Source organism: Giraffa tippelskirchi, chromosome 10, assembly GCF_054371585.1.
Source record: "Giraffa tippelskirchi isolate mGirTip1 chromosome 10, T2T-mGirTip1v1.2.pri, whole genome shotgun sequence".
In the NCBI taxonomy this organism is placed as follows: domain Eukaryota; kingdom Metazoa; phylum Chordata; class Mammalia; order Artiodactyla; family Giraffidae; genus Giraffa; species Giraffa tippelskirchi.
Window position 1 is genome coordinate 12,864,499 of NC_137284.1, and position 20,321 is coordinate 12,884,819.

The 20,321-nt window shown below is 40.0% G+C and overlaps 1 protein-coding gene across 8 annotated transcripts in view; it reads left to right on the top strand.

The window, feature by feature from the left end:
- ZBTB44 (zinc finger and BTB domain containing 44) overlaps nt 1-20,321 on the top strand; it is a 52,244-nt gene that overhangs the window by 27,276 nt on the left and 4,647 nt on the right. For 3 of the 8 annotated variants that reach the window (XM_081534025.1, XM_081534024.1, XM_081534030.1), the window contains 3 exons: nt 1,246-2,319; nt 15,045-15,129; nt 19,025-19,188. In XM_081534025.1, the coding sequence (XP_081390151.1) occupies nt 1,302-2,319; nt 15,045-15,129; nt 19,025-19,188 (1,267 nt within the window). In that variant the 5' untranslated portion in view covers nt 1,246-1,301. The remainder of the gene's footprint in view (nt 1-1,245; nt 2,320-15,044; nt 15,130-19,024; nt 19,189-20,321) is intronic. The other 5 variants (XM_081534029.1, XM_081534028.1, XM_081534032.1 and 2 more) reach the window with 2 other exon arrangements.

Below are 20,321 nucleotides of genomic sequence, written 5' to 3' on the forward strand. Positions count from 1 at the left end.
ATCAACTTTTAAACATCATTTTTTTAAAACTGGTAGCTATAATTTTGAGGTATTTGAAACTTGTTTATCTAGAGGTGACTTACAAAAAGTATTTCCCCGAATATGCTTTGTTTTGTATTTATTTTAGTACTTTTTTTTTTAAAAAAAAAGGTTATTTATCTTAGATAAAATAATAGCTATGTGTTTTCCTATTGGAAAAGTACTGTGATCAAACAGTAAAAAGACCCAGATCTTAGCTTTGGTTATTATTTGTTAGTCACTTAACTTCCCTGAGCATTAGCTTTCTTATCTTTATCGAGGGGCTAATATAAGCCTCCCTGACTTCACACAGAGAATGTAAAAACAGTTTAAGGGGAAAGTACTATAAAAACTAGTATTTAAAAGTATTACTAGATTTGCAAAATTAAAAGTATTTAAGTATATTTAAGAATGTCAGTTTTTTAAATTGTTAGTAAATAAATGTAAAATCTGATAAAGGCAAACCAGTGTCTTTTTTTTTTCCCCCCCCGAAGGAAAAACCCAATCAAGTGTCTGATTTTAAACATTTGTTTTATAAATTTCCTTCCAGAAAGGTGGTTTTGTTGTGTTAGTAATATAAAAAGCAGTCACTTTTGTTGCGCGTTCACCGAGTGCCACATACCGTGCTTAAGCATGTGCTGCATGTGTGTCATTTAGTTCTTATAACAGCCTTGGAGGAATTGTTGAAGAAAGAATGCAGACCTATTACATTCTAAGACCTAGAACTCTTGGCCACTTGTACTTACTCACCTCATATCCTAAAAGAAGCAGGATAAACCATTGAGGTATAGGGTGCAGATTCTGGGGCCAGCCTGTCTGGATTTGAACCCTGGGTCTGCAACTTAACAACTTTGACTTCTTCAAGGTAGTTAGCTCTTTTCTCTTCAACAGCAATAAAATGTACCTGTTGGTAGAGACATCATGACAATCAAATTATGAAATGTGATGCATTTGAACAGTATCTGGCACGTGGTTTGCAAGCACAGGCAGTTATAGGGACTTGTTTTGTGTAAGCTGTGCGTGTGACATGAGCACACAGACTCCTCTGATAGGATGCTTCAGGGAGCAGGCACCGGGAGTATATTTTAACGTGGTTCTTGCCTTGGACTTTTCCATGGCCATCTTTCACCTTTCTATTTAGCATGCTGGCCTCATGAAAACAATCTCAATCACCTTGTATTTCAGCTACTGAATCATTAATTAATGCTTATTTTATGTATCTTTTAGGACATTTCTGATTCATTTGCATCCTTGAAGAGCATCTATAGAAGAGGAAGGGAAAGATGGGTGTGAAAACATTTACTCATAGCTCCTCTTCCCACAGCCAGGAAATGCTTGGAAAGCTAAATATGCTTCGAAATGATGGACATTTTTGTGATATCACTATTCGTGTCCAGGACAAAATCTTCCGGGCACATAAGGTAGTACTAGCAGCTTGCAGTGATTTCTTTCGCACCAAACTTGTAGGCCAAGCAGAGGATGAGAACAAGAATGTGTTGGATTTGCATCATGTTACAGTGACTGGCTTTATACCCCTTTTAGAGTATGCATACACAGCCACTCTGTCAATTAACACAGAAAATATCATTGATGTTCTAGCTGCAGCCAGCTATATGCAAATGTTCAGTGTTGCTAGCACCTGCTCAGAGTTCATGAAATCAAGCATTTTATGGAATACACCCAACAGCCAACCAGAAAAGGGTCTGGACGCTGGACAAGAAAATAACTCTAACTGCAATTTTACGTCTCGAGATGGAAGCATTTCTCCAGTGTCTTCAGAGTGCAGTGTGGTAGAAAGAACCATCCCTGTCTGCCGAGAATCACGGAGAAAGCGCAAAAGCTACATTGTTATGTCTCCTGAAAGTCCTGTAAAGTGTAACACACAAACAAGTTCTCCCCAGGTATTGAATTCTTCAGCTTCCTATTCAGAAAATAGAAATCAACCAGTTGACTCTTCTCTAGCTTTTCCCTGGACTTTTCCTTTTGGAATTGATCGAAGGAATCAGCCTGATAAGGTTAAGCAAGCAGAAAATACCCGGACTTTAGAATTACCTGGCCCGTCTGAGACAGGGAGAAGAATGACTGATTACGTGACTTGCGAGAGCACAAAAACTACCTTGCCTCTGGGTGCCGAGGAAGATGTCCGGGTCAAAGTGGAAAGGTTAAGTGACGAGGAGGTCCATGAGGAAGTATCCCAGCCTGTCAGTGCATCTCAGAGTTCACTGAGTGACCAGCAGACAGTGCCAGGAAGTGAGCAAGTGCAAGAGGACCTCCTGATTAGTCCCCAGTCTTCCTCCATAGGTATCGTGTCTTCTGTGTTTTCCATGATGCTCTAAAGTATGGGCAGGCATTTTTAAGTGCTTACTAGATAAAAGTTTTGTGCTGTATCCTATAGGAAATATTAAGAAGAATAAAACATGTAACCGGGATTTTTTTTAGATTCTGTCAGTCCTACCATATGTTTCTAGTAAGTTACACATGAGTAGAAAGAAAGTAGTTGAACAGTATCTGATGGGACACATATATTATGGCAAGTTCATATACCAATGAATTGTGAATTACTTTCAGTACAAAAAATACCAGTATTAAAAATGCAGTTAGTATTTTATTCTTTATTAAAATTATTTATTAAAAACTTACCATGTGCCAAACTTGGGGGGATATATGATGAAAAAGACAGTGCTTGCATCCGAGGAGTTAACACTGTTAATTGAGAAAGCAGATGAGTAAGTCAACAACTAAAACTAGGCTAGAGGTATAAACAGTGTTACAGGTTCACACAGGAAAGATCAAGTTAACACTGCATGTTTGAGCTGGCTCGTACGTAATCAGTAGGAGTTTACCCAGGTGAGGGAATAACATTCCTTTGAAAATGCATAGAAGCTCAGAGGTGTGGAAGAACATTCACTGCATGTTTTATAAAGCAGTGAATTCAAAGCACAGTGATGTGAATAAAGCATGAAAACCTGCAAGTATAGAATATAATGGGAAGCAAGAAAAGTGAGTGGTTGAGAACATGTTTGAAAAGCCTCAAACACTAGTTTCAGTTAGGATTGCATTCAGCTGCATATAACAGTCCCTTCAAAGTGGCTTAAAACAAACAGGATATTTTTTTATTATTATTATTGTATAAAATGTTCAGAAATAGGAAGTCCAGGAGTAATATAGTGGCTCTACAGTGACCTAGGCCCCTTGTATTTTTGAAGTCCACCATCTTTAGTTTGTCATCTGTATACTTATTACTTCATAGTTAATAGGTTTTTTGCTTCATCTTTAGCCTTGTATTTTAGAAAGGGGTAAAGCTTATATGGAAAATGTTTCTAGAAGTCTCAAAAAAGCTTCTGCCAGATGATGTCACATGCATCGCCATTCCTAGCTGCGGGACAATCTGGGGATATATATATATATATATGTATATATTAGTTGAGTATGTAACTGCCTCACGAAATTATAGGAGAATGGATATTGTCTGCAACTAGCAGTGTCTACCACAGCTAGACCAGGTAAGCTTGGGTTTTATCCTAGTGGTAATAAGTTGTCTACCTTAAATGGAATGAAAAAATATTTACAGATATTTTAGGAAAATTTTATATTGGTCAGATTCATAGGGGGTTGGCTGGGAGAGACAGTCCAAAAGCCAGATATTGTACAGTTGTCTTTGTGTGAAAGAAGATACTTGAAGTCATACTGTAAAGAAAATGGGTATGAGGAAACTTTGTAAAAGAAGAATCATTACTACCTGATGTTAATAAATATGTCGTTTGAGGGAATAAGGGTTCCCTGAGGGAATCATGGTTCATGGATGACTAGAAAAAGAAATAACATTTTATTATTGTCATTGACTATAAGTCACTGCTGCTGCTGCTGCTAAGTCGCTTCAGTCGTGGCCGACTCTGTGCGACCCCATAGACGGCAGCCCACCAGGCTCCCCCGTCCCTGGGATTCTCCAGGGAAGAACACTGGAATGGGTTGCCATTTCCTTCTCCAATGCATGAAAGTGAAGTCGCTCAGTCGTGTCCGACTCTTAGCAACCCCATGGACTGCAGCCTACCAGGCTCCTCCGTCCATGGGATTCTCCAGGTAACAGTACTGGAGTGGGGTGCCATTGCCTTCTCCGGACTATAAGTCACAATTTTTCACATTTTATTATCTCTAAATTCAGATATGCTTTACAATTAATAATCTTTACAGTTACTTTTTCTTTCTAAACGGTGTGAAAAATAATGGTAATCATATACTTGATAGGAATCTATTAAATACCATAACTACTATGAAAGTCATTGGGAGGAGGTAGAAGCCCAGTTTTAAGAGTTAACTCAGCAAGGTCAATTCTTTGTGAACTGTGCTTGAGTGATGACCAGGCAACATGCCTCAGAGCCCTTGAGGTCAGGACTGGAGGTGACCCCTTTGGCACTTTTAGCAGTGACACATTGACTCTCAACAGGAAAATGTGTTTGAAAGAGCCAGAACCAGAGAACTGCTCCTTGAGAAATAATCTATATTCAGGGAGAGAAGGAAAGCCAATGGAGATGAGCGAAGAGGATTTCTCCACAAGGTTGGAGAACCAGGAGGGCCGTGTTGACGTTGTTAAGTTCTTGGATTCTGATGCACTACATGAGTTTTCCAGGGTTGCCACACCAGCCACCACAGACTTCAAATAGAATGTATTCTCTTGCAGTTCAGAAGGCAGAAAATCTGAACTTAAGGTGCTGGCAGGTCTGTAGAGAAGGATCTTTCTTTGCTCCTTTCTAGCTGCTGACAGTCACTAACACTCCTGATGGGCCTCAGAGTTTAGCTGCATCTCTCCACTTTCTGCCCCCATCTTTTCTGGGCCTTCCTCCAGACCTCCCTCCTCAGGACACCAGTCATTGGATTATGGCCCACCCTACTACAGTATGATCTCTTCTAACTTGTATATTAGTTGGGTATGAAACCACCTCACAAAATTGTAGGAGAATGGATATTGTTTGCAACTAGCAGTGTCTACCACAGCTAGGTAGAGGTAGTCATGTACTCTGTTGTTGTTGTTGTTTAGTCACTAAATCGTGTCCGACTCTTTGTGACCCCATGGACTGTAGCCCACCAGACTCCTCTGTCCATGGGATTCTCTAGGCAAGAATACTGGAGTGGGTTGCCATTTCCTTCATACACTCTAGGTAATGGTAATTACCTAGGTCTCTCTGAAGAGACCCTATTTCCAAGTGAGGAGAGTATTTAGTGGTATTGGAGGTTAGGGCGTGAGTATGCCCTGGGGGGGGGGTGGTGGAATGCAGTTCTACCCACAATACCTATTGAAGATAATATTTCTAAAGGTGGGTCAAGATACTTTTGTACTTTCCAGGTAACCACACATTGAATAATGTATTTGATGGCAGGAGATCCTAGCTATGTGTCAGTATAACCCGTTTTTGTTAAATTACTGACATCTTTAATCTTGAAAACACCTTTGTACCTTCTAAATAGTGAACTAATAGGTAATTATTAATACTGTTAATTATTTATCTGAGAACTTAGAAACCAAATACTAATATAACTGAACATCTTGCTGACTAGCTATGTGAAATATACCTGATCAGTATACCTGATCAGTTCGAGTATACCTGATCAGTTCAGGCTTTGCCTTAATATATTATTAACACAATTAAATAGAGAATTTAGGACCATAAGTGCAATAAACCTTTCAGTTATCTAAGAATAATTTCCAATATATACTATTACAAATGTAGATTCTGTTACAAATCAGACATACGGAAGAACTCTGATCTGAATATATATAATCAAATAATCCAAATGAGTTGTCTTTTCTTTACCTTCAGAGCAAACGCACTAATTAGTCTCAGCTACCCTGTTAACTCCAAATGTATACACTAAACGCCTTACAGAAAAGTGAAATTTAGTGAAAATTTAAGTGAGAAGAACTGTAGACTCTAAAATCTGCCATTAAAAGAGAAGTGATTGTTACGAGGGTCAGTTAAGATGTTGAGAAATAGTTTGGCAGTTTCTCGGTGGCAGTAGTGCATAGATAAACTTGTTGAGGTGAGCGGTTAGAATGATGGAGGAATTTGCAGCACTGAGCGTATATGCAGTATGGGGAAATGATTAAAAGTTCAGGACTTGGAGTCAGGCAGGTCTAGAATCTGCTGTCAGTTTCTGCCGCTTCTTAGATGTGTGACTTTGAACAAGTCACTGAGCCTCACGAGGTTTCCATAGCCATAAAGTAATGCTAGTATTAAGTCTCTGTTGTTATGTCAGTGCTCTCCAGCAAGACTACCAGGAATACAGCTGTAGTTGAACACACTGAGATGGTGGTTTGAATCTCTGGAAAGCCCTAACAATTAGCTAACTATACAGGATAAGTTAGTGTGCAGGAAGCATGGGTAAACCCTGTATCCACATAGAAGTAGTGTTTTAGTAGTGGGCATATTGAAAGTATAAGAACTGCTCCCTGCAGCAGGAGTGTGAGGCAGTTTTGGTCCCTTAAAATGGACAGATTCTTTGAGTAGAGTTAAACAGTTTCTGCAAGTCAGATTCAAGTGTCTCTGAAGAGAACCAGCTAGCTATCATAATTGGGATGGTCCCAGGATTCTGGTCTTTCTGACTGAATAGGCCTTGCTGTTAGGATTGTAATTTCAGCAGAAGCATGTTGATTTGAGGTCAGGGTCCATTTTTCTGTGGCTGAAGGCTGGAATATGATATATAATGTTGCCTATAAAAGGGAATCTACCTTCTGCGGTGCTTGAAAGAACAGTTATTAAATTTTTGTCAGCAGGATCAGATGGAGGATAATAGACCCAACAATCTGTTAAATTCATATTAGTGACTGTGGTCTGGGGTGGGGGTACAAGAGGTTTTTTCTTAAGTAGCAGAAGGAGATCTTAGGAGGTCAGAAACAATAGGATGAAGATGAAAGATTGTATTGGCTTTAATAGGAATGATGAATAGTAAAGAGAGGAGTACTAAAGAGTCAGAAAATTAATCTGATTTTGCCATCTTGGGTAGGAGCTGTCTACTTTTGAGGTCATTATCTTCTGGAAAATTCCTTAGAATGGATGTACAGGAGTCAGAAGGATGTGATGTCTTTCAAGTTGGAAAGTATGAATCCAGTGAATGTCACCTCGAATTGTTACTGCTGAACCAGTTGTTAACATCTGATCAGTTTGTTTCTATTGATACCAATGGAAAGTTTTCTCTGGTGGCACCTTTTCCAGAAGACCAAAACTCCAGATTTTAAATCATTCATCAGCTCTTCTGTGTTTGTGATAAACCTGGAGTATCATTGTAGTATTTAATCGTATCAGTTGGTAATGAGGTAGAACCTAAGATTTAAACCAAAATTCCCACCTGAAAAAGGAACCTACTGTTACCTCATAAGTGGTGACCTTGTGGATCTTAGAGATGATTTATCTTACTGCCATCAAGACTCTTGGCAGTACTTAGGACTGTGGAAGTTTGAGGGTTTTTAAGTGCTTTGATAAATATAGTTTTGGAATTCCATTTGTTCTCTTTTTCTTAACGTTTGTGGATGATGGGGATATTGGAAAGTGTGTTTTTAAAAGGTCACGCTTATGGAGTTTTTTCAAAGCAACATCAGTGTAATGTGTGGTCCTATTACTTGAGAAATAGTTGCTATTTCCTAGTCAGGAATACGGAATCTGCTCATTTTTCTTCTGCCACTACAGCATAGCTCTTTAGCATGAGGAAGCCTCAGTCTACCTTAAAAGTAAACAATAAACAAACTGATAGCTCATTTGAAGTGTTTAAAAGTGTACCTCAGTGCTTGGTTCTTATCTTTCTTAACCAAGGTTGTGTCATTCCCAGGAGGACCATATACCAGGAACATCAATGGGGGTACCTCTTGAAGTCCCTGCTCCAGTGTTGGTACAGTGTTGATGTATCACAAATGAACAATCTTGTTCATGCCTGAAGCTCCCCACAAAACGGCTACTTCCAACTCCCGAATTGTCCTTGGTGAAATTGAGTCAGCTGAGAGATAAGTGTAACGTGTTAGTTATGGAGAAAGCATGAAGGAAGCAGATGTTTGGCCAGAGAGAGATGCAGTTTCAGACTTAGACTCCCCATGAGAACTGTAGCAGTCCACAAGAATAATGCTTGTGTAATTTTTTATTTCCAGTTGCAGAGGCCAGGGATCACACAAAATCTGGTTCTGGGCATTTGAAACTAAGCAAACCCATTCTCAGGACATGAGGACAAACTTGAAGTCAAGTCCTTATAAGGTTTTTTTAAACATCTTTATTGAAATACAACTTACATATCATAAAATTCACATATTGAAAGTGTATACTATAGTGGGTTTTAATATGTTCACAGAGTTGTACAGTCATCCCCCCAAAAGAATCCCCTTAATCCCTCTCTCCAGGACCCACCCCCAGTCCCAGATAACTACTTATACACTGTCGGTATAGGTTTGCCTGTTCTGGATATTTCCTATAAATGAGAGCAGCAATATGTAGTCTTTTCTGACTGATGTCTGTCATTTTACATTATATTTTCAAGATTCTTATATGTCATACCTTATAAAGTTTTGAAATTTTTTTGCTAGTTAGTGGTCTTTCTGACCTCAGCCTCCAGGGCCAGTTCATAGGGACTGATCTTCTCTGTGACCATCCTCTCATTACAGTGTATTCCTCTTGTAGATGGGAGTCAACACTCAATAGATTATAGGAGCAGGTGTTAGAAGGCCAGAAAATAGTTTCATCAGGCAACAGTGACAAGTCTAACTGGATAACCAATATATTCCCCAAAGACCTTTTTCTAGAAAAACACAATAAACCCAATACTGAAGGGCTTCAGTGAAATATTTGAGCTCAGTTCAGCATGAACTTACCTCCTAGCCAAAGGGCAGGTTGCACCTCAAAAGTAATTTTCGATACACACTTTGTTATCGAGGTTTCCAATGCAAGGCAGTAAGAACTTCAGCCAGATGTCCATGAGCCCTGCATTTCTGCCAGTGCCCTGTTGCCAGAGACCACCAGGAGCCACCTATAATTCAGCAAATTGAGTTCAGTGCCCATTTGCAATGCGGGAGATCACACACTGCGAGGGGGTGGGGGGCGGGCTTCAGGGCTTCTCATAAGAAGGTGTTGGAAAGGACTTAGTAGAGGGTTTGGGCTTGTGTTATGTGATTTCAGGGAAGTGGGATTTGCTCAGGGACTGGTGATGTCAGAAAGCACAGATGACTGACTTAGAATCTTAACAGAGATCTAGGAATGCAGACCAAAGTGAACCTAAAGCAGCAGGGACATCCATTAACTTCTGCAAGGGGAGGTTCAGTTTTTGTGATTGCACAATATAACCTTGTTTTTGTCTATGCTTAAAAAAAGTTAGGTGTTTGAGACCAGTGTGACAGGGTCTGATGTTGGTGTTCTGTGAGGTTGTTTTATGTGCAATAGAAAAATGCATCAGTGTCAAGCCAGTTCCTCTTTCTCAAGTATGAAATAAGGTGTTGTGTTTAACACATGTAGAGCAGTAGCTGGCATATGGTAAAAGCTCAGTAGTAGATGACCACTGTGATTATTTTTCACCACCAGAAGGGTTTTTAAACTGTCTTAAGTACTTAAACAGTGGTTAGCAAAAACAAGACTCATTTTGATGGAACAGCACTCCTTAATGGTAGAGGAGAGTAGATTCTCTCTTGATAAGATGGCCTTAACATACAAAGCTGGTAAGTCAGAATTCTTAATCCCCATACCACTGAGAGCAGAATTCTTATAGTTTAGAAAGGAAACTTCATTTTAATAATTTAAGTAACATCACTATTACCTCAGCAAAGTAAATGCTATGTATCCTACTATTAAATTGGTTCAAGTAACATTCCAGTTAATGTGATTACTTGCGTTGATGGGCAGAAACCATCATGTCAGGAAGAAGAAAAAGTTAACAAGATTTATTTTTGTGTATAGTTGCATAACTGATACAACACTATGTGTTACAATGCCCACAGTATGGATAGATTTCTAAAAGTCTGTTATAACTCTTAATTTAGCTTGGAATGGTTTTTATTTTTAGCTTTTGGAACATTTAATGTGTCATGGACAAGAAGAGAGTGCCCTTTGTTTTACTTTCCATGCTTACTATCCGTCAAGTTAGGGATCTAGAGGCCAAGGTTTAGATATTTTAGAATGTGGAAGTAGATTTGTTTTAAGAGGGACCATCTGTTAGGTATGTCTTGTTCTCCATTTTAGTTCTTTTTGACCAGCTTTTAAAGCAAACTCTTGGTAATACCAGAATCAATCCAAAGCACAGCGGGTTTTATTCCTACCTCACCATGACCCCACCCTCTCCTGAAGTATTATAGCTTGCCTTGCCTGGTGGTCATATGTCAGTTGCTGCTGCTGCTGCTGCTAAGTTGCTTCAGTCGTGTCCGACTCTGTGCGACCCCAGAGACGGCAGCCCACCAGGCTCCTCTGTCCCTGGGATTATCCAGGCAAGAATACTGGAGTGGGTTGCCATTTCCTTCTCCATTGCGTGAAAGTGAAGTCGCTCAGTCGTGTCCGACTCTTCACGACCCCATGGACTTCAGCCTACCAGGCTCCTCCGTCCATGGGATTTTCCAGGCAATAGTACTGGAGTGGGGTGCCATCGCCTTCTCCGCATATGTCAGTTAGGTCAGTCTTTCTGGCCTGCCCAAATCACACCCCCAAGCTTTTTTTTTCCACACAAATCTTTAGCTTAGCTTTAATGTTGCCTGCATTCTGAACAACTATAAAGTATACTATAAAGTAGATTTGTGTGTGTGTCCATGGTGACCAGGTCCAAATACCAAGACTTTTCCAGTTTTTATCCTAGGACAGATTGAAATGTTAAGAGTTCCCTCTTCTTTAAAGGAAAAAGTGACAATGGGAAGAAATTGACAAGAGCTCTTTCTTAAACAAAATGCAGCACTATCTGGTCTTCCAACCCACATCTGATTTAAAAACCAATGAGAAGGATCAGGAATAAGTTGGATAAGTAGGCGTAGGGAAAAGGCATAAATGTCTTGACAGTAAGGGAAAGAGAAAAAGAAAAGGCATGCACTGAAATGCCAAACACAAACCAGTAAGGGAGAGATGGCATGGGGGCGGAAGGAATAGAGGTGCAGTCGGGTAATGTAAACACATAGGGTCTTGTCTCCTTTCAGAAGCTTCTGTCAGTGTATTGGAACTAGTTGTAACAATTGATGTTCTTGAATCATCAAGAAACAAGAAAAAGTTATATTTAATGTTCTGTATTTAAGAAGTCAAGGCAAAATACAACTCTGGCACAAATTTTGTAGTGCAAATGATTTGATGAAGTTTGGATGCCTTACAAGGGATTAGGTTGGTTTTTCGGAGAATCTTACTCAAGCGGAAGCGCACTCGTTTCCTGCTGTCCCCTGGTTCAGGTGTTCCAAGAGGGAAACTGAAGTACTGGACTCTAAATGTTCACTGGGAGGAAGTTTCATCTTACATGTCTGTTAACAGATGATGTTTATTAAATGTTCACGTGTATATGGTGTTGTACAAACTGTCACAGTTAGTACATTTTAGCTTTTGTTACAACACTGCCACAGAAGAGTGTACAGCTGCAGAGGCTCCTTGGTTCAGTTGGGGCAGCACAGCTTTCTGCACGTGGTAGAGACATCGACCAAGTTCAACACCTGATGAGAACTGGCGAGATTGTTTGGATCTACCCTCCTATTGAAAACAAAAATACCTTTTTTGTTAAAGTCACCTTTTAAGGTATTCGAAAAGATGATCAGGGAACTGCCAGGTTAATTTTAAGGAAGAGTCTGACCCGGAGAGGTAAGTACTCACCAGAGCACTAAAACCTATTTTTCCCTAGACATTTGCCAAAACACGAATGGGCTTTGGTTCAACAGCTCAAAGGGTGAGGGAGACAGAGGTCAACCCAGAGTATATGAAAGCTACAAAGTCTTAGAGAAGGTGCATGCATGAAGTAGGGGCCCCAGAGTTCACATACCACAAGGACTACACCTGCTCACCTTCCTTCAGACCCCAGGGGAACTTTGGAGACAGCTACCTTGGCAATGGGCTACCTATAAGATGAAAAGGGGAAAAAACGCACCCCTGAGAATGATGGATAGAACTCTTGCAGATTTCTGTCGTGCTTGCTCCTTGCAGGTGCAGGCCAAGGAATCTCAAACAGTAAATTGGTTTAGATAGTGCCTACCTTCCAGGAACCTCATAGAGGCAAGCAGAAACCTTTTCGGGAAGAAGGCACATTCATCCTCCCCTCAGCAAGTCAGTCCTCTCCAGGGTGTTTTCAAGGGCAATAACCACTGTCAGAAACAACCAGTGCACAGGAACCACGGCTAATCAAATATTTTGGCAGAAGATTGAATTGAGCAGAAGAGAGAATTGGTGAATCAGAAGATAAATTAGAAGAAACCACCCGAACGCTGCACAGACAAACTGTTAGGGTTCTCCAGAGGAACAAGCCCAGGAGGACAGATAGGCAGAGGCGTATGCGGGGTGAGGCGGGAGCAGGGGGGATTCGCTCACGTGATTATGGAGGACTAGAAGTCCCAGAGTCTGCTGTCTTCTAGGTGGAGGCCAGGACAGCCAGTAGTGTAATTCCAGCCCACATCCTAAGGCCTGGGAACTTTGGGCCTGATAGTGTCAGTCCCAGTTCAAGAGCAAAGGCCTGAGAACCAGAAGCACTGATGTTCAAAAGCAGGAGACCATGGATGTCTCAGCTCAAACAGAGAGCAGTTTGCCCTTTCACCTTTGTGTTCTGTTCAGCCCATCACCAGACTGGATAATACCCACCTGTACTGGTGAAGAGGATTCTCCTTACTCAGTCTACCAATTTAAATGCTAATCTTTCTGGAAACACACTCACAGATACACCTGGAAGTGATATTTTACCTGCTCTCTGGTCACCCCTTAGCCCAGTATGTTGACATAAATTAACCACCACAGAGATAATGGTAGAGACTATAGGTGTAGAAGAGGGTAAGGCTTATGGACGGTACGAACGTAGGTATATTTAACTTCTTAATAATGTTAGAGACCAATGAAATGATATCTTTAATGTGCTAAGGAAAATAACTGTGACTCTAGATGTCTGCACACAGTGAGAGTATCTTTGAAGAATGAAGGTAAAATGTATTCTCAAAAATGATTCAGAATATCATCACTAAAGAAACATTTAAGAATAGACTACAGGTAGACGTAAAGTGAACATGGAAGGTTTAATATACAAAAGAATGAAGAGCAAAGGTAAACATGAGCAAATGTAGACAAACATTGCTTATATGAAAGAGTAGTGGCTTTATCCAAATAAAGAAGTAAAACGTCAGGCAGTAATTTGTAAATTACAAAATGGGTATGTATAGGAAATGAAGTTAAAATTTCTAAGATCCTTCTGTTGTCCAGGCGGAAGTAAAGTTTTCTTTTGATTTTGGTAAGTGTCTAATTTCCAAAGTAACCAGTAAAGTAACTAGGAAGAGATTGTGTAATTTCCAAACTGATAGAAAGGGAGAAATGGAATAATTATTATCACTTACATTCAACAAGTTAATTCTAAAATGTATAAAGAAATGCAAAGATATTCAGGAAGCAAATGAACAAGGTAAGAGGATTTACTCAGCCTGACATCAAGATGATTCTAAAACTGCAGTAAGTACATTGTGGCATTCATGCAAATATAGACCAGCAGATGGAACTAGTAGAGAACCTGGAAACAAACCCATGCATTTAGAGCTCTGCAGAGCAGAAAAGAAAAGACAGACGTTTCAGTAAGTGTGTTCCCTTCACAAAATCAACTCCAGGTGTGTTCAAGAAAGATATAAGTGTCAAGGGCAAAATCTAAATCTTTCATAAGGTAATTTGAGATAGGAAAGGATTTTTAAAAACAAGCCCCAGAAGCCATAACCATAAAGAAAAAGACTGATCAATTATAGTATAAATCTTTGAGTCATCGAAAGAAACCAAGAAAAGACAAGTCATGGAAGAGGGGAAAATATTTATAACATCTTTCATTGATAAAGACTTTGTATCTAAAACATGAAAAGAACTTTTATAATGAAGAGGGCAACTCAATAGCAAGACTTGAACAAGCATTTCATAGAAAGTGAAAATGTTAGTCACTAAGTTCATGTCTGACTCTTTGTGACCCCATGGACTAGCTCACCAGGCTCCTCTGTCCATGGGATTCTCCAGGCAAGAATACTGGAGTGGGTTGCCATTTCCTTCTCCCGGGGATCTTCCTGACCCAGGGATTGAACCCCAATCTCCTGGATTGCAGGCAGACTCTTTACCAACTGAGCCACCAGGGAAGGGTTCAACAGATACATGAAGTTAAAAAAATACATATCCTATGACCAAGCAAATCCATTCCTGATTTAGATACCATAGGGGAAAAAAAAAAAAGTGCGTACACGCACTGTTGTACAAGAATACTCACAACAGGGAATTCCCTGGTTGTCCAGTGGTTAGGACTCAGCACTTTCACTGTTAGGAGTGCTGGTTGAATCTCTGGTAAGGGAATATTCCACAAGCCATGTGTCACAGCCAAAAAAATGAAGAAGGATGAGGAAAAAAGGAAGCAAGTTATAACCGTGAAAGAGGATGATGGTTGCTCTTGCAAAGAGGGGTTTGTGATCAGGGAAGGGTAATGGGGACTTTAAGGATGCTGCCAGTGTAGTGTTAGGGTTTGTGAGAATGTACACATGTTCACCCTACAACTGTCTTTAATTTTGTGTAAAAGGTGTATGTACAAGTCAGCTGTGTGTCACCATAAAATGTCTTTAAAAACAAAACTTGTCAGTGATTCCTTAAATGATTGTTACATTATTTAATTTTATGTCAATTTTTGTTTCATTTATATTTGAATTTCTGTGCTCCTTTCTAAAATTAAATACTGAAATAATCCAAAGAATGTAAGTAGTAATATAAGAATCTGTTGTTTTACACATGATTTTTAAAATCACATGTAGATAATCTATTCAAAGTCTGAGAGCTTGCAATTTATATCCTGGTTTATTTATTTCACCAGAGTACTGACAGCTGTCCTCTTGTTCACAGGCTCAGTAGATGAAGGCATCACGGAAGGATTGCCTACGCTTCAGGGCACTTCTAGCACCAATGCTCACGTAGATGATGATGATCGGTTAGTACCAACACAGTAGGACATTTTTTTGGAAAGGTTCTGTGTATAATTCTGAATCCAAGCATTTTATCTAGGATTACATAAAAGTTTATTGAAACCTGACTTTTTATATATTTTGTAATCATGCTGCTGCTAAGTCACTTCAGTCATGTCCGACTCTGTGCGACCCCACAGATGGCAGCCCAGCAGGCTCCCCTGTCCCTGAGATTCTCCAGGCAAGAATACTGGAGTAGGTTGCCATTTCCTTCTCCAATGCATGCATGCATGCATGCAAAGTCGCTTCAGTGGTGTCCTTCTCTGTGCGACCCTATGGACAGCAGCCCACCAGGCTCCTCTGCCCACAGGATTCTCTAGGCAAGAATACTGGAGTGGGTTGCCATTTCCTTCCCCATTGTAATCATGAGGTAGCTACATAAATTAGACAAGGTTTTTCAGGCATTTCCTAGACTTCCCAGCTCCATTGCTTTAAATAGTATCTGTTTCAGGTGTTGGCAAACTTGTGGCCCACAGGCCAATTCTCCCACCACCTTTATTTGTAAATCAAATTTTATTGGGACACAACCATGCTGTGTCTGTGGATGGCAGAATTGAGTAGTTGAAATAGAGATCACGTACTGTGCAGAGCCAAAAATAATTACACCTGACCTGCTACCAAAACAGTTCACCAAACCCTTTTCCTTATGCTCATGATTCCCAGGTCATTGTCTTCACATTGACCCTTCCTGCTGATATCCTCACATAGATGTAGCAGGGCCATTTCAGATTTAATATGACCAAGACAGTACTCCAGCCTCCTCCCTCAGACCTGCTCCTCTAGTCTTCCTGTCTCAGTAAACTGCATCATCATCAAGCCCCAATTTCTTCAGCAGTGTCTCTGGGAATTATTCTTGATCCTTTCCCTCACCCCCACCCCTGTATTTAATCCACAAGTCCTTTCTGCTCTGCATCCAAAACACGTTCCTTGTCAGTCCACTTTTCCTCCAGCTCTGCTACAGCCACCCCAGCCCAGGTCACCACCACCTTTTGCCTTGACTACTGCAGTAACCTTCAACTGGCCCCTGATTTCATGATCCCCTCTACTCCAGCCCTCCATGTAGCAGCCAGAATTTTGTTTTTTACATTAAGTCAGATTGTGTTGCTGTTCTAAGTAGCAAACTCTTTAAATTCTCCAGTAGTTCAGTTCAGTCGCTCAGTCACGTCTGACTCTGCGACCCCTTGGACTGCAGCACGCCAGGCCTCCCTATCCATCACCAACTCCTGGAGTTTACTCAAACTTATGTCCATTGAGTCATTGATGCCATCCAACCATCTCATCCTCTCTCATCCCCTTCTCCTCTTGCCTTTAATCTTTCCCAGCATCAGGGTCTTTTTCAAATGAGTCATTTCTTCACATCAGGTGGCCAAAGTCATGGAGTTTCAGCTTCAACATCAGTCCTTCCAATGAATATTCAGGACTGATCTCCTTTAGGATGGACTGATCGGATCTCCTTGCAGTCCAAGGGACTCTCAAGAGTCTTCTCCAACACCACAGTTCAACAGCATCAATTCTTTGGTGCTCAGCTTTCTTTACAGTCCAACTCTCACGTCCATACATGACTTCTGGAAAAACCATAGCCTTGACTAGACGGACTTTTGTTGGCAAAGTAATGTCTCTGCTTTTTAATATGCTGTCTAGGTTGGTCATAACTTTTCTTCCAAGGAGCAAGTGTCTTAATTTCATGCCTGCAGTCATCATCTGCAGTGATTTTGGAGCCCAAAAGAATAAAGTTTGTCACTGTTCCCACTGTTTCCCCGTCTGTTTGCCATGAAGTGATGGGACCAGATGCCATGATCTTGGTTTTCTGAATGTTGAGTTTTAAGCCAACTTTTTCACTCTCCTCTTTCACTTTCATCAAGAAGCTCTTTAGTTGTTCTTCGCTTTCTGTCATCAGTGTGGTGTCAACTGCATATCTGAGGTTATTGATACTTCTCCCGGCAATTTTGATTCCAGCTTGTTCTTCAACCAGCCCAGCATTTCACATGATGTACTCTGCATATAAATTAAGCAGGGTGACAGTATAGAGCCTTGACGTACTCCTTTCCAGATTTGGAACCAGTCTGTTCCATGTCCGGTTCTAAGTGTTGCTTCTTGACCTGCACACAGATTCTCAGGAGGTAGGTAAGGTGGTCTGGTATTCCCATCTCTTTAAGAATTTTCGACAGTTTTTGTTGTGATCCACACAGTCAAAGGCTTTGGCTTAGTCAATAAAGCAGAAGTAGATGTTTTTCTGGAACTCTCTTGCTTTTTTGATGATCCATTGGATGTTGGCAATTTGATCTCTGGTTCCTCTGTCTTTTCTAAATCCAGCTTGAACATCTGGAAGTTCATGATTTACAAACTGTTGAAGCCTGGCCTGGAGAATTTTGAGCATTAACTTTACTAGCGTGTGAGATGAGTGCAATAGTGCAGTAGTTTGAGCATTCTTTGGCATTGCCTTTCTTTCAGATTGAAATGAGTAGATTCTTAAATCTAAACTCCTCACCATGCCTTGAAAGCCATACACGATGTGATTCTAGCTTGACGCCCTTCAGACCACACTCCTTGAAGACCACGTTCCGGCCGTGCTGACCTTCAGTTCCTGGAGTAGTCCATGTTTGTTCTGGTTTGCAGGCCTGCCATTTTAAAGCCTTTCTTCTGCCTGAAATGCTTTCTTCCCTAATTTTCACTTTGCTCCCTCATTCTTCATTCTTCAGATCACTATCAGTTCTGAAGGTTTTTCCTGACCACCAGTCTAAAGTAAAACAGCACCAATCATTGTTGGATCACTCTACTTTAATTCTCTGTCCTGATCATCTTTTTGAGTGCTTATTGTCTGTCTCTGACCACTGAATATAAACCTTCACTGCAGTAACTCATCATCATTACAGTCCAGGACAGACTTTAAAAGTGTGTTTGTTGAAAACTCGAAGGATTCAAAGAATTCAAACACAATTTATTGTTTTTGAGAAGATAACCTGGTAGAGCAGGTTGTGAACCGGAGTCCTTTGAGTAAATTATTGAAGGTGTAAGCAAATGGAAATATGCCTAGATTCCTTAATTTCAAACATGAATGGGGTTGTCTGTTCTGTACTAGATACTGTGCTGAGTAGTGGGGATATTGAAATGAAAGGTAACCGTTGCCCTCAAAGAGGTCACGCTGACATTGGGGCCGGGAGAGGTTAAAAACAGACAAGTAAGCAAATTATCATGAGTGATCTGCAAAGGAGTCTATTGCTCTGCATAGGAGAGTACCTACCTAAATCACTGATGAATCAAAGAAGGCTTTCAGGAGGAGGATGTAATTTCTTGGCTACATCTCATAAAATGACTGGCGTGTTATCTAAGCAAAAAGGGTAGGCAGGTAGAGGAAGTTAAATATATGAAAGCACAGCACTGAGAAGTGTTAAGGAAGGGTATGTTTGAGGAGTGTGACGAGAAATGAGGCTGGAAGAGTATACAGACCCAGATCATGAGGAGTCTTGTATGTCTTCATTCTGAAGATAGCAGTGAACCATCACAGGACTGTTATCAAGAGACTGATTTAATCAGATCACTGTGAAAGGGGTGTGGGGCAAAATAGAAAGAGATCGCCATGTATTGACCAGAGCTTGACTTAAAGCAGTAGTAGGAAGGAAAGGATTATTAGATTAAGGATATGTAAAGTAAAATCGTTGATATGATATTGGTCACTTGTCTTTGCTTAACTTAGAATGCTGGACATTCTGGACAGTAATGCTTTTTCTTATTATAAATGAACCCTGTAATCTAACTTTTAAATTTAAGTGTGTATTTCCTTTTGTTCATTTAAACTTGTGCAGAACTGTTTATTGAACTTAAAAATCAGAGCCTGGTTGCCTTCTTTGGTCTGTTTTTTAGATTGGAAAATGTTCAGTATCCCTACCAACTCTACATTGCTCCTTCTACCAGCAGCACAGAACGGCCAAGTCCCAATGGTCCAGATAGACCTTTTCAGTGTCCAACGTGTGGGGTGCGATTCACCCGTATTCAGAACCTGAAGCAGCACATGCTGATCCACTCAGGTAATGCCATCGTTCCTCTTGTGGCATAAATGAACCCTCTAGAACATTTGATTTTGGAATTCCAGCTAAAAATAGTAAACAGATGCTTTTGAGTTAGGAAAAAGTATATCTCTGGAAAGTCTAGTGAGAACAGAAATTGAGGTCTGTTGCTGATTTGTTGCATTGTCAGAAAGATACTTGCTTAATACGCTTCTGATTGGAACTTGGGGCAAGTGTGATACGCACATGATATACATGAAGAAGAGATCAGATGTATGTGTGTGTATATGGGGGAGAAAAGCACAAGTGCATTTGGTAAAGCAAATGGGGTTAAAAGGGCATATATTGGTGTTCTCTGTGCTATTCTAATTTATCTTAAGTTTGTAATTCCAAATAAAAAGTGTTTTTAAAAATTAAATACAGTAATTTTATTTTAATTGGGCAAACCTAAATTTCTCTGTGCCCTGAGAAATTTCTCTGTGCCCTATTCATCCAGCCTTGCAGTATTATTTTAGTGTAAAAAAGATTTTGAATAAATGATGTGTAGAACATACTTGAAACTTAAGTTCAGTGTTCACATAAAGGCAATAAAATTCTTATGGGTAGAACACTGGTCTCTGATAAGGAAGAAATCTTTGCTACTCTTCTCAGCTGTATAACTGTCTAACTTCCCTCTCCTTCAGATAGGTCTAACAATCCTGTGCTAACACTAATTCCCTGTGATTGTTGAATCAACAGATTATGTTTTAAAGGTTTTTGAAATTTTTTTGCTAAAACTGTGATAGTGAATTGGAAGAGACCATAAATGCACTTTACATTTCATATGTTAATTTCTACATATTTATGTCACTATTACATTAAGCACCCCAAAACTTAACCAAAGGTAGTTCTGTTACAATCACTAATTATGTTCAGAGATGTTGGAAGTTTTCTTTTTTCTTCTCATGTTTCTCTGAGATAGGAAATGAAGATTAGATAACTGATCAATTTATACATCTTCTTGATAGAAACCTTACTACTTTAATGAAATGTAATAATAATAGGTGAAGAATTGGGGTCTGCTTAAATAAATACTCTTGTTAAATTGTGTTTTGAAGTCTAAGAAGATCTGGAGGAATTCAAAAATCAAATGGAGTATATATCACTTTGATTAC